A 21,396-nucleotide genomic window follows, 5' to 3' on the forward strand; every position below is an offset into this window, starting at 1 on the left:
CAAACCTGGGCTCATGAGTCAAAGCCCTTGCTCTTTCCACTGTACCAGTGCCTCTACTGTGTCTGTTTTTCTATAGTGCAATTAAGAACCTCCAGCAACACTGTTAATAACACCTGAAGAAATGGCCCTCACCTCCAGCTCTCTTAATATTTTTTTTTTTTTTTTTTTGCCACAGCACACAGCTTGCAGGACCTTAGTTCCTGAACCAGGGATTGAACTTGGGACCTTTGACAGTAAAAGTGCAGAATCTTAAAGCTAAAGGGACTCTGTTGGATATGTAACTGATGACAAAAATAGACACCCTAGAGGGTGAGACTCAGCACAGTTAATTGGTTGTAGATATTTTGTCAATAAAACTGTGTAGACTCTGAAACACCCGCCCCAGACCCTACTAGTACAGCCTATGCCTAAGGCAGAGCCATTGAGTTGGACTTCTGTTTATTTCACAGGTCATCAGCATTTCATTGGTCTGTTTTAGTGTTTCTGTTATTTTTGCTTTTTTAATTGAAGTATAGTTGATTTACAATGTTGTCTTAATTATACTGTAATTACAGCAGTGATTCAGTTATACACATATATAATTCTTTTTTAAAATATTCTTTCCATTATGGTTTATCATAAGATATTGAATATATTTCACTGTGCTATACAGTAGGACACTGTTTTTAATCCAGTCTATGTGTAAAAACTTACATCTGCTAACCCCACCCTGCCATTCCATCTTTCCCCAAACTCCTCCCCCCTTGGCAACCACAGTCTGTTCTCTATGTCTGTGATTCTCCTTCTGCATTATAGATAGGTTCATTTGGGTCATAGTTTGGATTCCACATATAATGATATCATATGGTATTTTTCTTTTTCTTTCTAACTTACTTCACTTAGTCTGATAATCTCTAGTTGTATTCATGTTGCTGCAAATGACATTATTTCATTCTTTTCAAATTAGATCAATTGTCAGGAGAGAAAACTGTCAGTAGAATCAGACACAGAGCTGTCCCACATGTTGGCAAAATAAAAATTCATATTAAAAATAAGCATGAGATATAAATAAAAGATTTAGTGAGAAAAGTGGACAACATTGTTAACTGATAGGGACTTTTTATGGAGAGAGGAAAACCATAATAAAGGGCCAAGTGGACATGCTAGGTATAAAAAAAATAATATAAGAAATAAGGAATTTTTTAAAAGAGGAGGTTAGATATAGACATTAGTTAACTTCAGGACAAGTCATTAGAAATACCCAAACCAAAATACAAAGAAGAAAAGAGTGAAAACAAAATACCTGAGTGCATAAAACAATGTTGAACAGTTTAATATATGTGTGAATGAATTCTCTCCTAAGGAGAGAGATGGAATAAAAACATTTAAGGAGATATTGGCTAAGAATTTTACTAAAATTAAAGATATTAACATGGATCTAAGAAGCTCAGTAAATCTACAGTAGTTTAAATACAAAGAAAACCACACCTAGGCGCATCAGAGTCAAAATGCTAAAAACCAAAGGTAAAGAGAATATTTTGACAGCAAAGACTATAAGATACATTACATACAAGGGAACAATGATAAGAAAAATATCATTCCTACTTCTTATCAGGAATAATAGAGACCAAAAGATAATGTATTTGGCATCTTTAAAGGTAAAAGGGGGAAATTTTTTTGTCAATCTAGAAGTCTGTATCTAGGAAAAATATCCTTTGAAATGACAGTAAAATTATGACCTTTTTTTCTTTGCCACAAAACTTTCAGGATCTTAGTTCCCTGACCAGGGACTGAACCCAGGCCCCAGCAGTGAGAATGCTGAGTCCTAACCACTGTACCACCAAGAAATTTCCTAAAATTATGGCTTTTTAAACAGACCTGAAAGTATTTATCTCCAGCACATCTGCACACTGTAAGATCTACTAAAATTAGTTCATCAGTGTGAAAGTGCTGAGCTCTACCTGAACTGCAAAAATTAATGGTTTAGGTAAATTTATAATAAATTTGTTGTTCAGTGCCTAAGTCATGTCTGACTCTTTGCTACCCCATGGACTGCAACATGCCAGGCTTCCTGTCCTTCTCCATCTCCCAGAGTTTGCTCAAACTCTTATCGATTGAGTCAATGACGCCATACAACCATCTCATTCTCTGTCATCCCCTTGTCCTCCTGCTTTCAGTTTTTACCAGTATCAGGGTCTTTTCCAGCAAGTCAGTTTTTTGATAAATTTAATTAAACTTTTTCTACATAGAGAAAAATTAAGATCACTTATTTGAAAATAAAGATGAAGTATTACCTTCCAATTATCCTTCTTATAAATTCTTTCCAGAGTAAATTACTAAATATCATTTTGTACTTTACTTCTTATGTATGTGTTGTACCGTACTAACACTCCCCAAATCATTGAGCTACTCTTAAAACTGAAAAAGAAAAGCAGTTTTATATCAAGTACATAATTTTTGTTGTTGTTGATCAAATCACACACATGGAAACTTGTAATACAACTGGGTGGAATATATAACAGATCCTTGGCTTAGTATTATCAATAGAATTATACAGTGAACAATTATCAGATAATTCCTTTTATTGGTACTCTGGAGTGCTGCAGTCCATGAGGTTGCAAAGAGTCAGACATGAACTGGTGACTGAACAACATGCCATCTAAATGATTGAATACATTGTTAATCCATATTTTAAAAGTTCATTAGAAAAAAAATAAAAGTTCATTAGGCTGGAAGAAAATTGTATGAAATAAAAACTGATTTTACAGGAATGAATGAACAATAGCAGAGTTAAAATATTAGAAAGTATAAAGGCAGGACAGATGAGACAAACAGAAGTCAAACACTAAAATAGTAGACTTAAACCCAAACATATTCATAATTATATTATTCATAATAACTAAGAACTGAAAATAGTTCAGATATTTAACAGAGCATGGACATACAAAATATGGCATATTTAGACAATGGAATATTACCTAGCAATCAAAGGAAAAAAGCATCTTACAGATGTAATCATATGGATGAATCTCAAAGACATGCTGAGTAAAGAAAGATAGAAACAAAGGAATACATACATAATATGCTATTTAAATTAAATTCAAAAACAGGCAAAATCAATTTCTAGTAATAGAAATTGGAACAAAGGCTACTCTGGGCAGGGGTATTGACTAGAATATAACACTTAGGAACATTCAAGAGTCATGAAATGTCCTCTATCAGAGTTTGGCAAACTTTCTGTAAGGGGATAAAGAGCAAATATTTTAGGTTTTGTGGGGTCATACAGTCTGTGTTGTAACATAAAATTAGTCATAGATAAAACAAACAAATGGGTGTGGCTGTGTTCTAAATTTTTGCTAGGCAACTCAAATCATTTAATTATGAAAAGCCAGGACTTATCATCATCAGGATATAAAATGAGTTAATCACTTGTTGGGGAGAGGAGTAAATATTAAGAATCCAAATATGTATAATCTTTTATTTGGAAAACTTCTCAGGAATGATTATTACTCTTTGTTTTCTTAGCGGGGAGACAGAAAGATTTGCAAAAATGAGCTGGTTGTTCAACTTTTATGGAAGGTGAATCTCTTTAGTCCCTACTTTATTTTAGAGACAAGGAAAAGACTCAACCTTTTTTTGGGGTGGGGAGCTGCACCACATGGCTTGTGGGATCTTAGTTCCTCAAATAAGGATTCATCTTGGGCCACTGGCAGTGAAAGTGTAGAGTCCAAACCACTGGTGTGATAAATTGCTCAGTCACGTCTGACTCTTTGCAAGCCAATGGACTATAGCCCGCCAGGCTCCTCTATCCATGGGATTCGCCAGGCAAGAATGCTGGAGTGGGTTGCCATGTCCTGCTCCAGGGGATCTTCCTGGCCCGGGGATCGAACCTGCATCTCTTGTGTCTCCTGCATTGGCAGGTGAGTTCTTTACAACTACCACCACCAGGGAAGCCCCCGGACCTCCAAGGAATTCTCCAAACTTCTTAGTTATGAATTATTCATCACCTCTTTCTTTCAGGGAATATTTGAGATCCAAGAATGTTATTCTTCAAACTAAACTCAAAATAATTGGAGAAAGTTGAAAATGGACAGGATTTTAAATTACACTAGATAACAATATTATAGTTTTGTAAGGAGAGATTATTTTTTATTGTATGTTAATGCATATATATGGAATCTAGGAAAATGGCACTGATGAACCCATTTGCAGGGCAGAAACAGAGATGCAGACATAGAGAACAAACTTGTGGATACAGTAGGGAAGGAGATGGTGGGATGAATTGAAAGAGTAGCAATGTATACATTACCATATGTAAAGTATCTAGCTAGTGGGAAGCTGCTATATAGCACAGGGAGCTTAACTTTGTGCTCTGTGATGACCTAGAGGGTTGGGGTGGGGGTGGTGATGGGGAGAAACGCTCCAGAGGGAGGGAGCGTGTGTATATCTACAGCTGATTCACGTTGTTGTGCAGCAGAAACCAACACATTGTAAAGCAATTATACTCAAAATAAAAATTAAAGAAAAAACTATTTTTTAGGAGATGCACACTGGTGTATTTAGTGGTGAATTTCAATGATGTTTACAAATTTGCATGGTTCAGAAAAAATATTATTATATCTACATATATGTGTGCTAAGTTGCTTCAGTCTTCTCCAACTCTTTGCTAGTCAATGGACCGTAGCCTGCCAGGCTCCTCTGTCCATGGGATTTCCCAGACAAGAACACTGGAGCAGGTTACTACACCTTCCTCTGGGGGATCTCCCTGACGCAGGGTTCGAAACCATCTCTGTTATGTTTCCTGCATTGGTAGGCAAGTTCTTTACCACTAGTGTCACCTGGGAAGCCCATCTATATACATATAAATGAAATTGCATAAATAAAACAATCATGGCAAAATGTTAATTGTTGAACTTAGATGGTTATCATATAGATAATATTTAAAATCGTTCATAATAAAGCATTGGGAAGAAAAACGAACAAGAGATTGCATTTAAGAACCTGTCTCATGTGAAATTTTCTGTTTTTCCCTTTTCCATTCACTGTACAGATGGTAGATGTGGGGGTGGCAGAGCAGAAAACAGCTGGAGAAATAGCAATATATTCGGTCATAAGTCAACTAACTAAAAGACAAGTTCAACAAAACTTTGAAACAATGTTATGTCATTTTCAGAGTCATTCAGCCAGATGCTGAGAAGTCAGAAACTGAAATATATGATTTTAAGAAAGAGATTCTTTCATGTGGGGGCTGGAGGGAGTATGAGCCTTTTTGGGAAGTTTAGGGATATTTAGGGATCACATTTTGAAGACATTAAGGCAATTACAGGAGAAAATAAATTATAAGGTCCTTCTGTTTAGAGGCTGTGTTCTAATTTTATTATAGACACTGAAATTTGAATTCTGTATGATTTTCATGGTCATAAAATGTTTTTACACTTCTGGTTTTATTATTATTGTTTTGGGCTGCACTGTATGACTTGCAGGATCTTAGTTTCCTTAGCAGGGACCAACCCCAAGTCTCAACAGTGAAAGCACTGAGTCTTAACCGCTGGACTATCAGGAAAGTATCTAGGCTGTAGAAAACTAGGCTGTTTACCAGATTTGACCTGTAGCCTGTAGTTGGCTGACCCTTGTTCTGTTAATACATCTTGATGGGGATGTGAGTTATACAGATGTTCTCATTTGTATAACTGAAGAAACTGGTCATTTAAGATCTGTCCATTTCTCTGGAAATAAACTATTCCTCAATAGAAAAACGTCTCAAAAAAAGAAAGAGACAAGGAACTCAGTACTGATGTTTTGCTTTATTAACAAAATATTAACAGAAATAACATAAGACATTTAAATTTTCACACAAAACACTATTGTGCTATTTAAACAAAGCAGATTCAGACAGAAAATTGTATTTTAATTGTTCTGCAGGTGAGGAATCAGAGTCCAAATAAACTCCAAATTTCTAGTTGCTAACTTTCTTTTATTTATTTAATTTTGGCTGCACTGGATCTTCATTGCCGGTCATGAACTTTTCTCTAGCTGTGGCAAGCAGGGGCTACTCTCCTGTTGCAGTGCATAGGCTTCTCATTGGGATGGCTTCTCTTGTTCTGGAACACAGGCTTTAGGTGCAAGAGCTCAGTAGTTGCAGCTCGAGGGCTCAGTAGTTGGGGTACAAAGGTTTAGTTGCTCCTTGGCATATAGGATATTCCTGGACCAGGGACCAAACCCATGTCCCTTGCATTAGCAGGTAGATTCTCAAGCACTGTGCCACCAGGGAAGTCCCAATTGCTAAATTTCCTAAGAGATTTTGGAAACTTCTGATGTCCCTTGGGGTAAGTCAGTTCAGTGGCAGGATTTTTACTGTAATTATATGTTGGAATTTGGATGATAGTTTTTATGAACCAACAGAAATGATTTATGGCAATACATCCAGGCTAAAATATATTTGGTGGAAGTGTCAACATCCTGTTTCTCACTTTTCCATTTGCCTTGACTTCAGCTTATCCTTTGACTTCTCTGAATAGTTTCCCATATTGAAATTCCCTTCTGCCTTGTTTCTAGGATATACCTCTGTCCTGGTTCTCCTACTACTTCTAAGATCTTAGTCTTTTCAGTGTCTTTTGCTGATCCCTGAGTGAATGCTCTCATTACTTTCCTCAGCCTCTAATACCAAGTGGCAGGCTCTCCCCCAATGAGGACAGTCTCTTCACCTTGTTTGGACTCTAACGCACCACAACCAGCTGATCCCCATTCATGCATGTCCACCTCACCTCACTTGGGCTCTAGGTATCTCACTCTGGGTTAACCTTCTTGATATCTACTATTGTCATCCCACTTGGGCTCTGACTCCCCCCACCAGGACTAACTTCTAATTAGCTCAAATTTCCATGCCGGACAGCCTCTTCTTATGAAAACCTACCATACTCTGCACTCTAATATCTTTAGGACTGAAATATTCAGGAAGAGGAAGAGAAAGGGACAGAGGAAGGCAATGGGTGGAGAATCTTTAAATATTTTACTCTTTTTTTTTATATTGAGCTCTTTGATCCACCTGTAACTTATTTTTCTGACATTGATGTAGGGATCTGACTTTGTTATTTTTTCTAATAAATGCTGTGCTTAGTTGTTCAGTCATTTCAGACTGTTTGTGACCCCATGGACTGTAGCTCACCAGGCTCCTCTGTCCATGGGGATTCTCCAGGCAAGAATACTGGAGTGGGTTGCTACGCCCTCCTCTTCCTAATAAATAACAAACCCCAAGCATATATTGAATAGTTTATTATTTACATTCATTTGAAATGCTGTGTTAGTCATAAGCTCATTGTTTATATATCCATAGGTCTGTTTCTGTATTCTCTTAATTACTTACATACTGTATTTTGATTCTTTCACTGAAATTTAATTTGAAATTAGTTTAATATGAGACATGACATCTTTATCAAGTAATATAAGGAAATGGAATTTTTCAAATCTTCTTTTATGTATTCGTTTTATGAATATCTTTCCATTGGTAAAGTCCTACAGTTTTCTTCTTATAGGTTTTGTTCATTTCACATTATGTTTTTTTTCTGTAGTTTTTCCTGTATTCTATGGTTTTCATGATCATAAGTGGTTTCTTTTTCTTCTGTTTTCTGTTCTAATTAATGCTTGTTCAGGAATAGGAATTCCTTTGATCTTTTTGTTGTTTCTGATCTTTTATTGTACCACCTTCTTGATTCTGGTATTAGTTCTAAGAATTTGTCATGAATACTTTTGAGTGTCAATGTAGAAGATCACATTTATAGGATTTTAAATAGAGCTTTAAATTTCAAAAGTAACATGAATACTTTTGTCTTATAAAAGTGGGAGAATTACAATGCTAAATCATCTTTGACCGACACCCCCCAATACTAGAGTGCACTTTGCAATATTAGTAGCCATCATTATGAATTTTAATATATATATTTCATAGAACATATATACTGTAATTTCTGTGTGTGCATTTTCAAATATTGCCAAATGCAACTTTCTTTTTCATTCAAAATATGCTTTGCTAATCTATTCTCATTGGTACATCTAAATATCAATATATTTCATTCCCTTTCAAATGCTCTACTCACTTTTCATTATATGTATCATATTTTATTTACTTATGACCCAACTGAAGAACGTTTAGATTATTTCTAATTTTTCACAGCCACAATATTGTTGTGAAAACAATATTGTTTTTCACAGCCAAATAATATTGAAATGAACAACCTTGTTGATGTCTCCTAGTTCACATTTGTGGGTGTTTTTCTAGCATGGGTGTCTTTCCAGGGTAGGTGTCATATTCCTAGGCTTGTAGGATGTTTAAAAATTTTTAATCATGAATAAACATTAAATATGTGTGTGCTCTTAATATTCCCAGTTTTCTAGGTAGTTCGGAGTTTGTTGTGAGTGAGTATTCTTTTCAGTCTCTACTAAAGTAAACCTGATTTTTCTCTTTTCACCTATTGTGGTGAATTATAGAAAATTTCTAAACTTGAAATACCTCATATTCAAATAATAATCCTAACTAATCATGTGATTACTTTAAAAATAAAGTAATTAATTAGCAAAAATAAAATAAAAGTAAAAATAAAATAAAAGTAAAAATAATTAGCAAGCTGGACTTGCTAATATTTTATTTAAGAATTTTTGTTCTTCGTGTACAAGTGTGGTTGAACTATATAGCTTTCCTTTCTTGTACTCAACTGATTCATATTTGATAATAGGGGTTCACAAGTTTTATAAAATTGGATAAAACATTGAATATCTTTCCATCTTTCCTAAGTTCTGGAACCATAATGTAACCTAGGAATTATATATTATTGGAATTTTATATAATTCTTCCTAGCTATTGCTTTTCAAATTAATAGTTAATTATGTAATCTAAATCCTCTATACCTAATTTAAAAAAATCTGAGATGCCTATTTCTGGGATAGATCTATTTATATCTTCAGTACACTCTACTACAAATTATCAAAAAATTTTTCATGTTTAATCTTAGCGAAGGTTAGAATATGTTCCCACAGTCACAAAAGTTCTAGTGTATGTTATGCTGTCTTTGTAGATTTCATCCTTCATTATTATAAAATCATTTTTGATGCCTTTGCTTTCAACTTTATTAACATTGCTCTATTGCTGTCCACTGATTACCATTAGATTAGAAACTATTTAAGGGCCATTTTCTCATGTTTTGTGCTGCTGTTGAAGTTTGCTCAAGGTCAATTTATAGGTTGTTTTTAATCCAGTGAGTCTTTTTAAAGTCTGATTAAAATTAACCCACTTACATTTATTGTAAATACTGATATTTATACTTACTCCTTTAATTTTAAAAATCAATTTAGCATATTTCTGTCTAGTAGTTGTTTATTTTTCCCCTCCCTTGTTCCCATTCTGACTTATGTTGGACTGGATATGTTTTTTTCCATTTCCCCCCTCTTTAATGGTCTAAAAATTGTAAATCAATCAAACTAATTCTTGTGTTTATTCTTAAAATTTTTTATTTAATGTCAAGTATTCAGAACATACATGTTTAAAATCAACACCTGGATTTAACTTGCATCTATAATTCCTTGAATATGTTTCTGAACTTTTTCTGATTCTCAGTTTTCACACTTATAAAATGTGAGCTTGAGTTCTCCACTTAATCTTATTTAATCTTAAAGATTAAACATGATACCACATCAAGCACCAGCCTTTATAAAATAACAGATCTTCAATTCCTTCATTGCATTTTTTTCTTCATTCAACCCAAAATCTTCAGGTGGAACAGACACAATCACCTTTCAACTCCTTTGTCCTTCAAAGTCACTTCCTCTTCATATCTCTTACATCATTATGACCTTGATCTTGTCTTTCATTTTCTTTGTAAGACTCAGAATATCTTCTCATTCTCCCTTTACATTAAAAAAACATAAAGAAAATAGCCCATTCTTGCATTGTACCAATGGCCTCTTTTGCTTTAGATATAATTAACATCATTTCCCAGTGACTCCATGCCTTTCTTCATTTTTCCTTCAAAATGGCGGACTTCAGACGTTCCATGATCATCACCACGTGCGCCTGCGCCTCCCGCGGCCATTTCGCCCAGCAGCCCAAGCTCCAGCCTCTACTCCGCGAAGCGCCTGCGCACGAACCTCTCGAGCACTGTCGCTCCTCCCTCTAGCTGAGTACGCTTCAAACCGCACGTTCCAGTCCCTTCCCTCCCCCGCTGACTCTGCACCGCCCTCACCCCTTTCCTGTGAGATTCTTCCGCCAAGTGGAAAGCATATCTTCGGTCGACAGCCTACGCACTTGACAAGCAATCCAATAGGCACTTACAGCCCTAGGGTTCGCCATCTAGTCTTATCTGTGCACCACCGTAATTTTCCTCTGGGTCCTAAAGTTGATAACCGATTTCGCGGGACTTTTTTGCATCCGTGAGGCAACAAATGGAAAGAATGGCCCTGGCGGAGGAATCCCTCGCTTACGCTCGGTGTACTTTAACCTAATGGGGGTCGTCCGGGAGTCGGAAGGGGGAGGGGAGAGGGAGGAGGCAGCCAAGGAATTGTTTTTTTCTCTCGCCCCGCCCTCGCTCGGACGGCCAATGGTGATGGGCTCTTTCCCTACTAGTCTCGCCCAGCTCCTCGGACTCAGCCAATGACCGGTGGAAGCGGCTCCGAGGGGGCGGACCCGGGAGGCTGTGCGTGTCTTGTGAGAGCTCTTGAACCAAGTCAGAGCTAGAGTCGGCTGGGCGGCTGGAAACGGCGGCCGCCGCCGGTGACTCAGGGAGGCGGGAGGCGGGGTAAGAGCGCCGCGGCCTCGGCTGAAGGGAGCGGAGGAAGAAAGGTGAAGGCGCCAAGCCCCGCGGCCCCGCCATCCCCGGGCCGGGGCGCCGGCCGGGGCTTCTGCGGCCGGGAAGAAGGGTGTCGGGGCGGGGCGGCGGGGCAAGTGCGGAACCGCGGGCTCGCCCCTCCCGCGGGGCCGCCCGGGGCGGGGACCCGGCCGCCTGGGACAGGCCCTCTGCTTCGGGGCCTTTTCTTTTCCGGGGTGAGGGGCGAACACTTTCAAATCCACTTAAGCCGCAAATAATTCTCCTCACTCAGTCTGCGGTGAGATTTAAGGTTTTGGAAAAGCGAAACTTGGGAGAGCGAGGGTCACGCGGCGCTTGGGGCCAGTGTTTGGGGTGGGGGAGAGATGGGGGGGCGGGGAAGGCGCGGGTGGAGAGATCGGGTGCTGAGTCTTAACGTCCTCGCACCCGCCGCCCCCGCCGCCGGGGGTCCGGTCCTCAGAGCGGGGTTAGAACCCTCCCTCCTCCCTGGCCTCCTCTCTCCCCCCCCCCCCCCCGCCCCCCCCCGCCCTCTTTTCCCGGCCCCCTCCTGCTGGCCGCCTCCGTTGCATTTTGTTTTTGTGTTTTTGCAGGGAGGAGCCCTTCCTGCAGCGTGGAAACCATGGTGCTCACGCTCGGAGAAAGTTGGCCAGTACTGGTGGGGAAGCGATTCCTCAGTCTGTCTGCAGCCGACGGCGGCGACGGCGGCCACGACAGCTGGGACGTGGAGCGCGTCGCCGAGTGGCCCTGGCTCTCCGGGACCATTCGCGCCGTCTCCCACACCGACGTTACCAAGAAGGATCTGAAGGTATAACCGGCTCCCGGGGCTCGGCAGTCGGACGTTTCCTAGTTACCTTGGTAACGAGACAGCCAGCACACCCCCATTCCCCCCCTCCCCTTTTCTGAAAAGGCGACCAGAAAGTTGGCATCTGATCTGAAGGTGCAGAAAACTAGACCTTCAAAGTCTTTGAAATGGTGTGTAGAGCGAGGTGTGTTTGGCCTGGAGTTGCCTGTTTTTAATAAGGGGCTTAGGGGTTGCTCAGACATGCTTAGTTGTTGCCCGCGCTGTGCCTCCTTGCTCAGTTGCTATGTCTTATCCGACTCTTTCAACCCCATGGGCTGTAGCCTGCCAGGCTCCTCTGTCCATGGGGATTCTCCAGGCAGGAATATTGGAGTGGGCTGGCATTTCCTTCTCCAGTGCTTCCTCAGGATAGTACGGTTCCTTCTAGGAAGGGGGGAAGTGTTGTTAATGCTATCTTGGGCAGGTGGGTGACATTTGGAATGTTTGAGAATCGAACGTTGAGAATAGTGGGTGCAAGTGCCTTTAGTTGGGTTTTTTGGTGCGTTCCTCCGAATTTCTTCCCTCCAGCTTATTAAACTTTCGACTTGTGAGAAGAAAAGTGTGTGTAGAGGGAGGAGCGTAGTCCTCTTTTCAGCGTGTTGGGGTGGGTGTTTGCCCGTATATGGTGGGTCAGGGCAGGAGTGAGTTTCCTGGTTGTCTTTGAGGAGTCTGTAAGTGGGTGTGGGATGTGACCATATATGGAGGGCTGGGGTGGAGCTGCCCCTTATACGGTGTGCCAGAGGAATGACTTCAAACACTCCATTGGAGTGTTGGAAGGGAGAGAAATGGGAACAATTGCGGCAGGTGATTTTGAATCGGAATGACACGCAGAACCTTTTTTCAGTTAGATCTTTTCAGAAAGAGATGAATTCTGCTCTTACTCCGTAATAGAAGTATGGGTGTGAAAGGGTGTTGGAAACTAGCAGTGAGGAAGCCATTGTACCAATAAACTCTCCTTTGTGCAAAAAAATAACTGGAGAGGGGTCCCCAACACAGACTCAGAAGTGGTGATAACTTGAAGGAAGCTTGTCAGAACAGAAGAGCTTTCCATCTTGGGTAATGGATTCATTTGATCATTATCTTGGCTTTTTCTTGCAAACTGCGCAGATAAGGGAAGCAAGCTTTCGCACTGGCAGTTGAATACGTGTTGAATTCTGAGACACTGTTCAAGGAGAACACTTTCAAGGTGACAGTGCATGCCCCAACTAGTAATTAGTCTGCAAAAGGTTCTAGGAAAGGATATGTGGTCAAATATTTTCAAAGCTTCAGTAGTCTACTTTATCTTCATGTGGAAAAAGGAGTGACCATTGTGTGCTTAACCATGTGCTAGGCATCATGCTGAACAGTTGATAGCTGTGTTCATATTTAATCCTTACAGAAGTTCTTTGGGGGTAGGTACTAATATTCCCCACTTTACAGACAAAAATACTGGGCCTGGGGGAGATTGTCTTGTCTAAGGTCAAAATTGGAATCGTTCTCAGAAAGTTTTGACCCTTGAGCCCACTTTGTTAATCATCGTGCTCCCTAATCAAAGGCTGTGCCACTGAAGGACTCCTGTCATACAGGAGTGTGTATGACCATACACCACACTGTCATACAGTGTGAAATTGGTTTCACTCCTTGCAAACTGGGTTTTGAGGTTTACAGAAAGAATTAGTGTGGTGCAGGGATGGCCAGCCTGTTTGTTTTAGGCTAATAAACTTTCTCCATAAAAATGGGCTTTGGGGAGTAGATGTTAATTATAGTTGTTACGGTTTATTTCACAACAAGTAAAATTTTCTCTTATTGCCTTTGTTTTTATTTGATTTGAATGGAAACGAGATTAAGCTTCACAGTTTTTAGTTCTTTAGCAGCTGATGAGACACTAGGTGTTCCCTTCCCCATCAGAAATCAAGGACCTGTTGGGTTAGGAAGGCAGTCTAGGAGGTCCTTTGTGTGTCCTCTTCTCTGCATCTTCCTCACCCCCAGCCTTTGAAGTGGTGGTGATAGCTTCATTTTCAGAAAGAAATAGATTTTAAAAAGAAGTCTTGTCCAGACTTGCATAGTTAGCTACTAAGGGACAGAGAGAGCACTTGAATCTAGGTTCGGTTGTTTGTCTTCCAGTGGGCTAAGGTGCCTAACCTGGAAGCCAGCGGGGTTTAATTCAAGAACAGTTTCAATTATAGTAGATTTTTTAGCTTTACCTACATTCTTCACAACTCAGCCCTCATGTAAGAAATCTACTCAACTTCTCTTTTCTAGTCATGCTTTATTGCTGCATTCCTTAATGGAGTAGCAGATAAAGTAACTGGCATAAGTGTAGGGACATGTATTACCAAAAGCAGTGTTGGAAACTTTGAAACCAATTGTGTTTGGCAAGATACAGGCAGAAACTGAGTAGGAATTTGAGGAATGAGTTGGGACTGGGGGCAATAATGAATAAGAAGGAATAAAATTCAAGTTGTGTGCACCTGTTTTAGCACTGGTAGAGATCCAAGTCTGTCTAGACTGATTTGCTTCCTTGGTTGAGGAGTTAATAAGGCCAGGGCTTGTTAACTTTGTTTCACTTAGAGGAAGACTTTGTAACAAAGCCACTTACTCAGTTACATTATGTTTAGTGGTTGATTACAAAGAAGTTAGGTGAAGACAGAATTAACAAATACCTCTTCCCAGGTGGATCAAGCAGTAAAGAATCTGCTTGCAATGCAGGAGACTCAAGAGACAGGAGTTTGATCCTTGGGTCAGGAAGATCCCCTGGAATAGAAAATGGCAACCCACCCAAGGATTCTTGCCTGGAGAACCCCATGGACAGAGGAGTTTGTGGGCTACAGTCCATGGGGTCACAAAGAGTTAGACATGACTGAACAACTGAAGCAGTGAATGGTTTTATTTTATTCTCACAAAAATTTTAGATAGTAAACCACACTTTTTAGTATTAGAAACTGAGGCTTAAACAAGTTAAATAACTTGCCCAGTTTTGTCTCCAAATCTTAAACACTAAGCTTTAATGTTCAGATAGAAGGAAATTAGCACAGCTCTTATTTTGCTGGCTTCAGTATCCTCAGAACTAAGAACATTGCTTGTCATGTAGTTTTTGCTAAAATATTTGAATAGATAAGTGAAGGAATCAAATAGTTATTGCTTATATATAGAAAAGCAGTTTAGAAATAATCTCGCAATGGAACAGTGATATTCTCTTTATCTGGAATAACAGCAGATCTTAATTAGGTGTGATTGGAACAACTTCTTTAACTTTATTTTTATCCCACTCTTCTTTGAGTGTGAGGCAGGTTGCTTTCTAACTGGCTTTGTTCATTAGGCATGCTGAGAGTGTCCTCCTTCTCTGCCTTGTTTGTCTAGGTCTTTCCCTTCTTTGCTTTTGTTGTTCAGTCACTAAGATGTGTCAGACTCTTTGTGACCCCATGAACTGCATGCAGCATGCAGCATGCTGGGCTTCCCTATGCTTCACTATCTCCCTGAGTTTTCTCAAACTCAAGTCTATTGAGTTGGTTATGCCATCCAGCCAGCTCATCCCCTGTCCCTCCCTTGTCCTCTTACCCTCAATCTTTCCCAGCATCAGGATCTTTTCCAATGAGTCGTCTCTTCACATCAGGTGGCCCAAGTATTGGAGCTTCAGCATCAGTCCTTCTAATGAATATTCAGGATTGATTTCCTTTAAGATTGACTGGTTTGATCTTGCAGTCCAAGGGACTCTCAAGAATATTCTCCAACACCACAGTTCAAAAGATCAGTTCTTCATCGCTCAGTCTTCTTTATGGTCCAACGCTCAACATCCATACACAACTATTGGAAAAACCATAGTTTTGACTAGATGGACCTTGGTTGGCAAAGTAGTGTCTCTGTTTTTTAATATGCTGTCTAAATTTGTCATAGCTTTTCCCACTCATTAGGAGCTGAATGCTTTGACTACTGTCGTCTACCTGGTCTTTTCATCCTTGCATACAGTTAAAACTTGAATGTAGGTGGATTCTGTTGCCTGTCAAGCCATGTAAAATGAGAAACTTTTAGCACAGTGTAATAACTGTTTACCCCTATAATTGAATGCTTGACTCTAGGATTTTAGATAAAAGTCTGGATGGAAGAAATAAATAGAAGCATAATGAGATAATTTCTGATTTGTGAAGTAGTGAAATAAGTGGCCTTCTGCATCATCGTGCTGGACATAGAGTAGATAATGTCATCAAAAACTTCGGGATTAAAAAACATGCCATTGTGTAAGTGCTTATTTTTAAACCTGGAAACATTTTACTTGGCCATTCTGATAATTTTCATAATCATATACTCAGGTAAGATTAGTGTATACTAAGTGGGAGGTTTTGAGATTAGTTTGATTAGATAATATTAATTCATGTGTCTTAAAGAGATTTTCTTTTAGGGAAAACTAGCTTGAAATAATTAACTTGAAATATCCAACATCTGGTCAATGAATTTGATAGGCTAATAGGCACACATTTATTAGATGCCCTATTAAAAATCTGGAACTTTGGGAATTACAGGTAGTAATCATAATTAAATAGGCCTCTTGGAGTTATACAACATAAATAACATCTCCTTTCTGGACCAAGAGATTGTGAAGGGAAGAACACTTTTTACGACGAGAACTAGCTGCATCTGTCAGCTTGCAGGAGCTTGGTCAAATCATGTTAGTTCCCCCTGAATTTGAATTCTTACTGGTACATTTTTATAGAAATTTCTGCAGAAGAGACTTTTTTGGGGACGGTGGCAGGGGGATGTCCTTATATATAGCACATTAGACCTCAGAGCACAAAAGAAAGATGTGTGGTTATGATAGATAGGAAACTTTTGAAAGCATGTTTAAGAAAGCTCACAACTTGTTGGTTTCATTATATGTATTTAAAAAGCCATCTTGTTAAAATATGAATTTTTGATTAATGTGATCTAATACTTCAAAGTCATAAACTTATTTTTAAAGAATTAAACTTAGTTTTTAAATCACCCTAAAACTGAGATATAAAGAGGAACCTTGTCTAAATTTTGGTTTAGGGTTGATTATAGGCTTTGTAGATAGTGATATGATAAGAATTGTGATAGTGCTTAAGTTTTGAGAAACCACTTAAGATCTTAGATTACTTCTTTTTTTCTGAATTGATGTTAGATGATCATATTGAAGTCTTTCTCTCCCCCATTCCTAACTGAAGTGATACTCTGATAAATTAGGATTTGAATTTCCATGAAGGTCTTAAAGCTGCCTAGTCTGCTTGCCAGACACTTAATGTACATTGCCTTTAAAATCTACCTAACAGTTCTGTGAAGGGTAGGTGTTAGTACTTGCATTCTGAAGCCACCAGAACACTGAATTCAGAGAGCTTAGATTTTGGCAAGCATTCTTGACTTGGGTACAGTTAATTGGTTGCTTTTGTAATTCTACATATTTTATTTTATGCATGTAAAACCATTCTAAGAAAGCTTCAGCAAGGCTGGCATTCAAACCCAGATCTCTGTGGTTCTGAAGTTTGTAGATGTACATTCCTGGTATACTACATTGATGGGAAAGCTCTGTTGTCCAGAGCTAGGTTGGGTTTGAAGTTGATGTGATGTGGGGCTGAAGGACTGGGGAAGATATCAGAAGACACGGATTCTGTGGCTAGAAACAGAAAGGAATATGCTCAGTCTCTGAACACCTCTGTCTTGAAGGACCATTGGTTGGTTATGGTGATGGATGGAATACATAGAACCAGTGGAAACATAGAACATGGGGCCTTGTCACATAATAGGTGCTTACACATTTGCACTTACTCTGTAATAACTGCAAGGATAAAAGTCTGTCATACAAAGAAGATACGCGCGTCTCAGGGGAAGTTGCCTGAGAAATTAGGCGTGTACATTTTGTGATTGGGAGAGGAGGATAGGACTGGTCTTAAATTTAATTGATTTTAAAGATTGATATTATATAGCCATAAATCTGAAAAAGTTTGGGATTGAGGCTAGTGGTATATCCCTTGGGAACTCCCTGCCTTCCAAATGGATGAGAGAAACAGAAGGTAAGAGCCCAGTTCAGGGAGAAATTTATTCACTGAACAAGTATGGAGACCCATGAAATACAATGGTAAGTAAAAGCCAACACAGACTTTGACCTATCTGAGTTTTTAATGTCAGTCAATTAACCACAAATAAATAATTCAAAATGTGGGTAAATGCTGGGAAGGAAAAGGACAGTTTTGAGCACAGTTAGCAAGGGACTTCTCTTGGGGTAGAGAGGGGCTCTTTGGTAAGGGACAACATCTTTGAGGAAAGGATTTTTGAATTGGATTCTGATGAGTGAATGGAAATTAAGTAAACTTTTTTTCTTTTTCTAAAGGCTGAAAAGGAAGATAGAATTGTCTATGAAATTATGAAGTATTGATGGATTTACTGACTCTTTGAAGCCAAAAATGAGGGCTTTTAAATCAAATAAAAATGGTGATTTTTACACTGGCTATCGAGGGAATATATCGTATCTCAGTTAAAACATAAAAAAATTTTAAAAGACTTAGAATAAATTAAAGGAAATCCTAAAGGCAATCACCCAATGAGTATTTCTTGGAAGGACTCATGCTGAAGCTCCAGTACTTTGGCCACCTGATGCCAAGAGCCGACTCTTTGGAAAAGACTCTGATGCTGGGAAAGATTGAAGACAAAAGGAGAAGGGGGTGACAGAGCATGAGATGGTTAGTTAGCATCACTGGCTCAATGGATATGAATTTGAGCAAACTCCGAGAGATAGGGAAAGACAGGGGAGCCTGATGTGCTTTGGGGTTACAAAGAGTCAGACGTGACTTAGCAACTGAACAACAATAAAAAGGGTAATATATTCTTAATGGGTTAAAGAAGCTAAGGTGTTTTGGTACATTTATATGAATTTTAAGGTTTTGTGACTGATTACTACTGCATTACTGTCAGAGACCCACTTTTGGACTGAATTCTACCTTTATATCTTAAAATATCTGTACAGATTTTAAGGGGGGTAATGTTGGAAACTTTTAGGTCGGGGTTATAACTAAGGCTAAAAGATATTTTACAAATCAGAAGCAGGAAATTTCATAGTTACTTGGAAAATAGTATTTTAAAAGTAGTTTAATTTTCATATAAGAAGTTACACAGGTAGTTTAGGAAAATTCTGGTGTCATTTATCAATTACTTCTGTATTTAGCAAAGTTGTCTTGGAGTTCGAACTCTGAGGTAAATTTCCCAGTTTATTCAACTCAAAGCATTGAAAGTGCCTCTTGCTGAATTCTGCTGCTATCAGAGGAATGGAAAAGTCAGTGGTGGATTGTGTTGTTGGGGGTCATCATCAGCTTACTGACAGTGTCAACACAGAATTGCAATGCCCTGTGACAAGTACATCTTAGGGTTTCAGATTTCTGTCTTTCAGTTCTGCAAGCTCTGATGTGTAATTAACATATGTAAAAGCCTTCTACATGGGGTTTCTTTTCTCTTAGGTCTTCCCAGAGATTACTTGAGGACAGATTGGCCCCCATATCCTTTGACTTCTCTTCCCAAAGTGGCCTGGGAGCCAAAGCTTGATAGTTAGACTAGTCTAACGAATCTGGTTATTCTTATTTTTTTAATACTTACTTTTGACTGTGCTGGGTCTTCATGTCTGTGCGCAGCTTTCTCTCGTTATGGAGAGTGGGGCTTGCTCTCTAGTTGCGGTGCACAGGTTTCTCCGTGTGCTGACTTCTCTTGTTGTGGAGCACATGCTCTAGGCATGTGGCCTCAGTAGTTGCAGCACGTGGGCTCAGTAGTTGTGGCTTGCAGGCTCCAGAGCATAGGTTTGGTAGTTGTGACACACGGGCTTAGCTGCTCTGCGGCATGTGGAATCTTCCCAGACCAAGGTCGAATGCCTGTCACGTGCATCACCAGGCGGATTCTTAACCTCTGGACCACCAGGGAAGCCTCATATCTGGTTATTTTATTGTGGGTTGAGAAGGGAAGTAAGAGAGCAGGAGTGGAAGCAGCGTATTCACAGACACAGATCTGAATAGACTGATCAGGGTCTAATTTTATCTTAGGCATTTTTCATGTTCTTGTTAATCAAGTCTGCTTTCCTTCAATTCTGTTTGTCTAGGTGTGTGTGGAGTTTGATGGAGAATCTTGGAGGAAGAGAAGATGGATAGATGTCTACAGCCTCCTAAGGAGAGCCTTCTTAGTGGAACATAACTTGGTTTTGGCTGAACGAAAGTCTCCTGAAATTTCTGAGCGAATTGTTCAGTGGCCTGCAATAGTAAGTAAAACTCGGGCTTACTGAACCCCTGAGGAGTTCTTTAATCCATTATGAACGAAACAGGGAAAATCTATGTAATATCTGTAGTTGGCCTTCTGGAAAATAATAGTACAGATATATGACATTGCAGAAGATTCAGAAAAAGCTCCAGGATCTCCTGTCAGCCCTGCTAGGAGGCCTGCAATTCTGGACCCTTGACTTCTGTGTGTCTCAGTTTCCTCACTTGAAGAGTAGGGAGTGAGGGTAATTTGGGGAACTTCTAGGTCAAGGGTTAGAAACCAGCAGATATATACAGACATACAGATCTTTTTGATTTGCCCCTTACAGTGTTTTTAAAAAAATCTAAATTAACTGTCTACTTTAAAAAAATGTAGAGAATGTTCTTAAAAATCTAGATTCCCATTTCTTATTAACAACAATAAGATATGGCCACACTAAAGCCTGTAGCAATTCCTTTGGCAACAGTAGGCTGAACCTGAATAGTAGGTGTTGCCTGGCCCCTGTCAGGGTTTCCACTTCTGGTCTCATGATCTTTAAGGTTCCCCCAGCTCATATTTCTTTGACTCTAAAGACACCAGCAGTCAGTATATGATTGTGCCATTTCTGCACCAGAAGTCTGGTGCAGTTAAAGGCAAAGAGTGAGCCCTGTATCTGGAAAGGACAGTTAATGCTGTTTGATAGGTGAGCTGGGACAGATTTGGGTAGTTGAAAGGCCAAGAGGATGATTAAAAGGCTGACCAGCTTGTGAAGGGCCTGCATGCTGTGTGAGCCAAATTGAGATTTTGCCCATGGATGAAACGAGCCCCTGAAGGGTTTTGAGAGATGTAGGGTTTTGTTTAAAGTTGTATTTTGCTTTTTGTATTTTTTCCCCCATCTATTAATAATTTGCTAAAAATATGGCCCATTTCCCCAGAAAAATAAACTTAAAACAGTATTCTGCATAAATTTGGGGCAAGCCATACATCTGTAAACCCAGACCTATATGACTCTCAAATGTGTATCTGGTTTAAATGATTGATTCTGGATAAAAACTGTGTACTCTTGTTTTGGTTGCATAAATAGTTATTACTGAGATATTGGTAGTAAATAAACAAATGAATGGTTTAATCTCTGTGTGGAACATTGCCAGTCCCCATTTTCACAATGATACTAATAGCAGTTATGATGCCAAAACATTTTCTTTTGTTTCAGATGTACAAATCTCTGCTGGACAAAGCTGGTTTGGGATCCATAACATCTATTCGCTTTTTAGGAGATCAACAAAGAGTATTTCTTTCTAAAGACCTTTTAAAGCCTATACAGGTAAACCATTAGAACCAATATTAGACCCTAAAAACAGAAGTATAAACTCCTTTAATGTGAGAACTGACATATTGACGTTGATTGTTCCAGATCAGATATCTAGCAGAAAAAAGGACCCATCTTATGAGCAGATGTTAGACATTAATGCTCAATGTTAGCCATTGGGTTGACTGTTTATTGGGTTTGGAAGGACAAAGGTACTACTGTTGATGGCTTTTGTGTATGATATGAAATAATTTTTA

The 21,396-nt window shown here is 39.2% G+C and overlaps 1 protein-coding gene across 4 annotated transcripts in view; it reads left to right on the forward strand.

Moving 5' to 3' along the window:
- The first annotated feature begins 10,641 nt into the window (after positions 1 to 10,641).
- KDM3A (lysine demethylase 3A) overlaps positions 10,642 to 21,396 on the forward strand; it is a 54,746-nt gene continuing 43,991 nt past the window's right edge. For 2 of the 4 annotated variants that reach the window (XM_043917817.1, XM_043917820.1), the window contains exons 1-4: positions 10,652 to 10,807; positions 11,381 to 11,595; positions 19,697 to 19,852; positions 21,044 to 21,154. In XM_043917817.1, coding sequence (XP_043773752.1) covers positions 11,410 to 11,595; positions 19,697 to 19,852; positions 21,044 to 21,154 — 453 coding nt within the window. In that variant the 5' untranslated portion in view covers positions 10,652 to 10,807; positions 11,381 to 11,409. Of the gene's footprint in view, positions 10,808 to 10,954; positions 11,071 to 11,380; positions 11,596 to 19,696; positions 19,853 to 21,043; positions 21,155 to 21,396 lie in introns of those variants that run through there. The other 2 variants (XM_043917818.1, XM_043917819.1) reach the window with 2 other exon arrangements.

This window comes from Cervus elaphus, chromosome 11 (genome assembly GCF_910594005.1).
Source record: "Cervus elaphus chromosome 11, mCerEla1.1, whole genome shotgun sequence".
Taxonomy (NCBI): domain Eukaryota; kingdom Metazoa; phylum Chordata; class Mammalia; order Artiodactyla; family Cervidae; genus Cervus; species Cervus elaphus.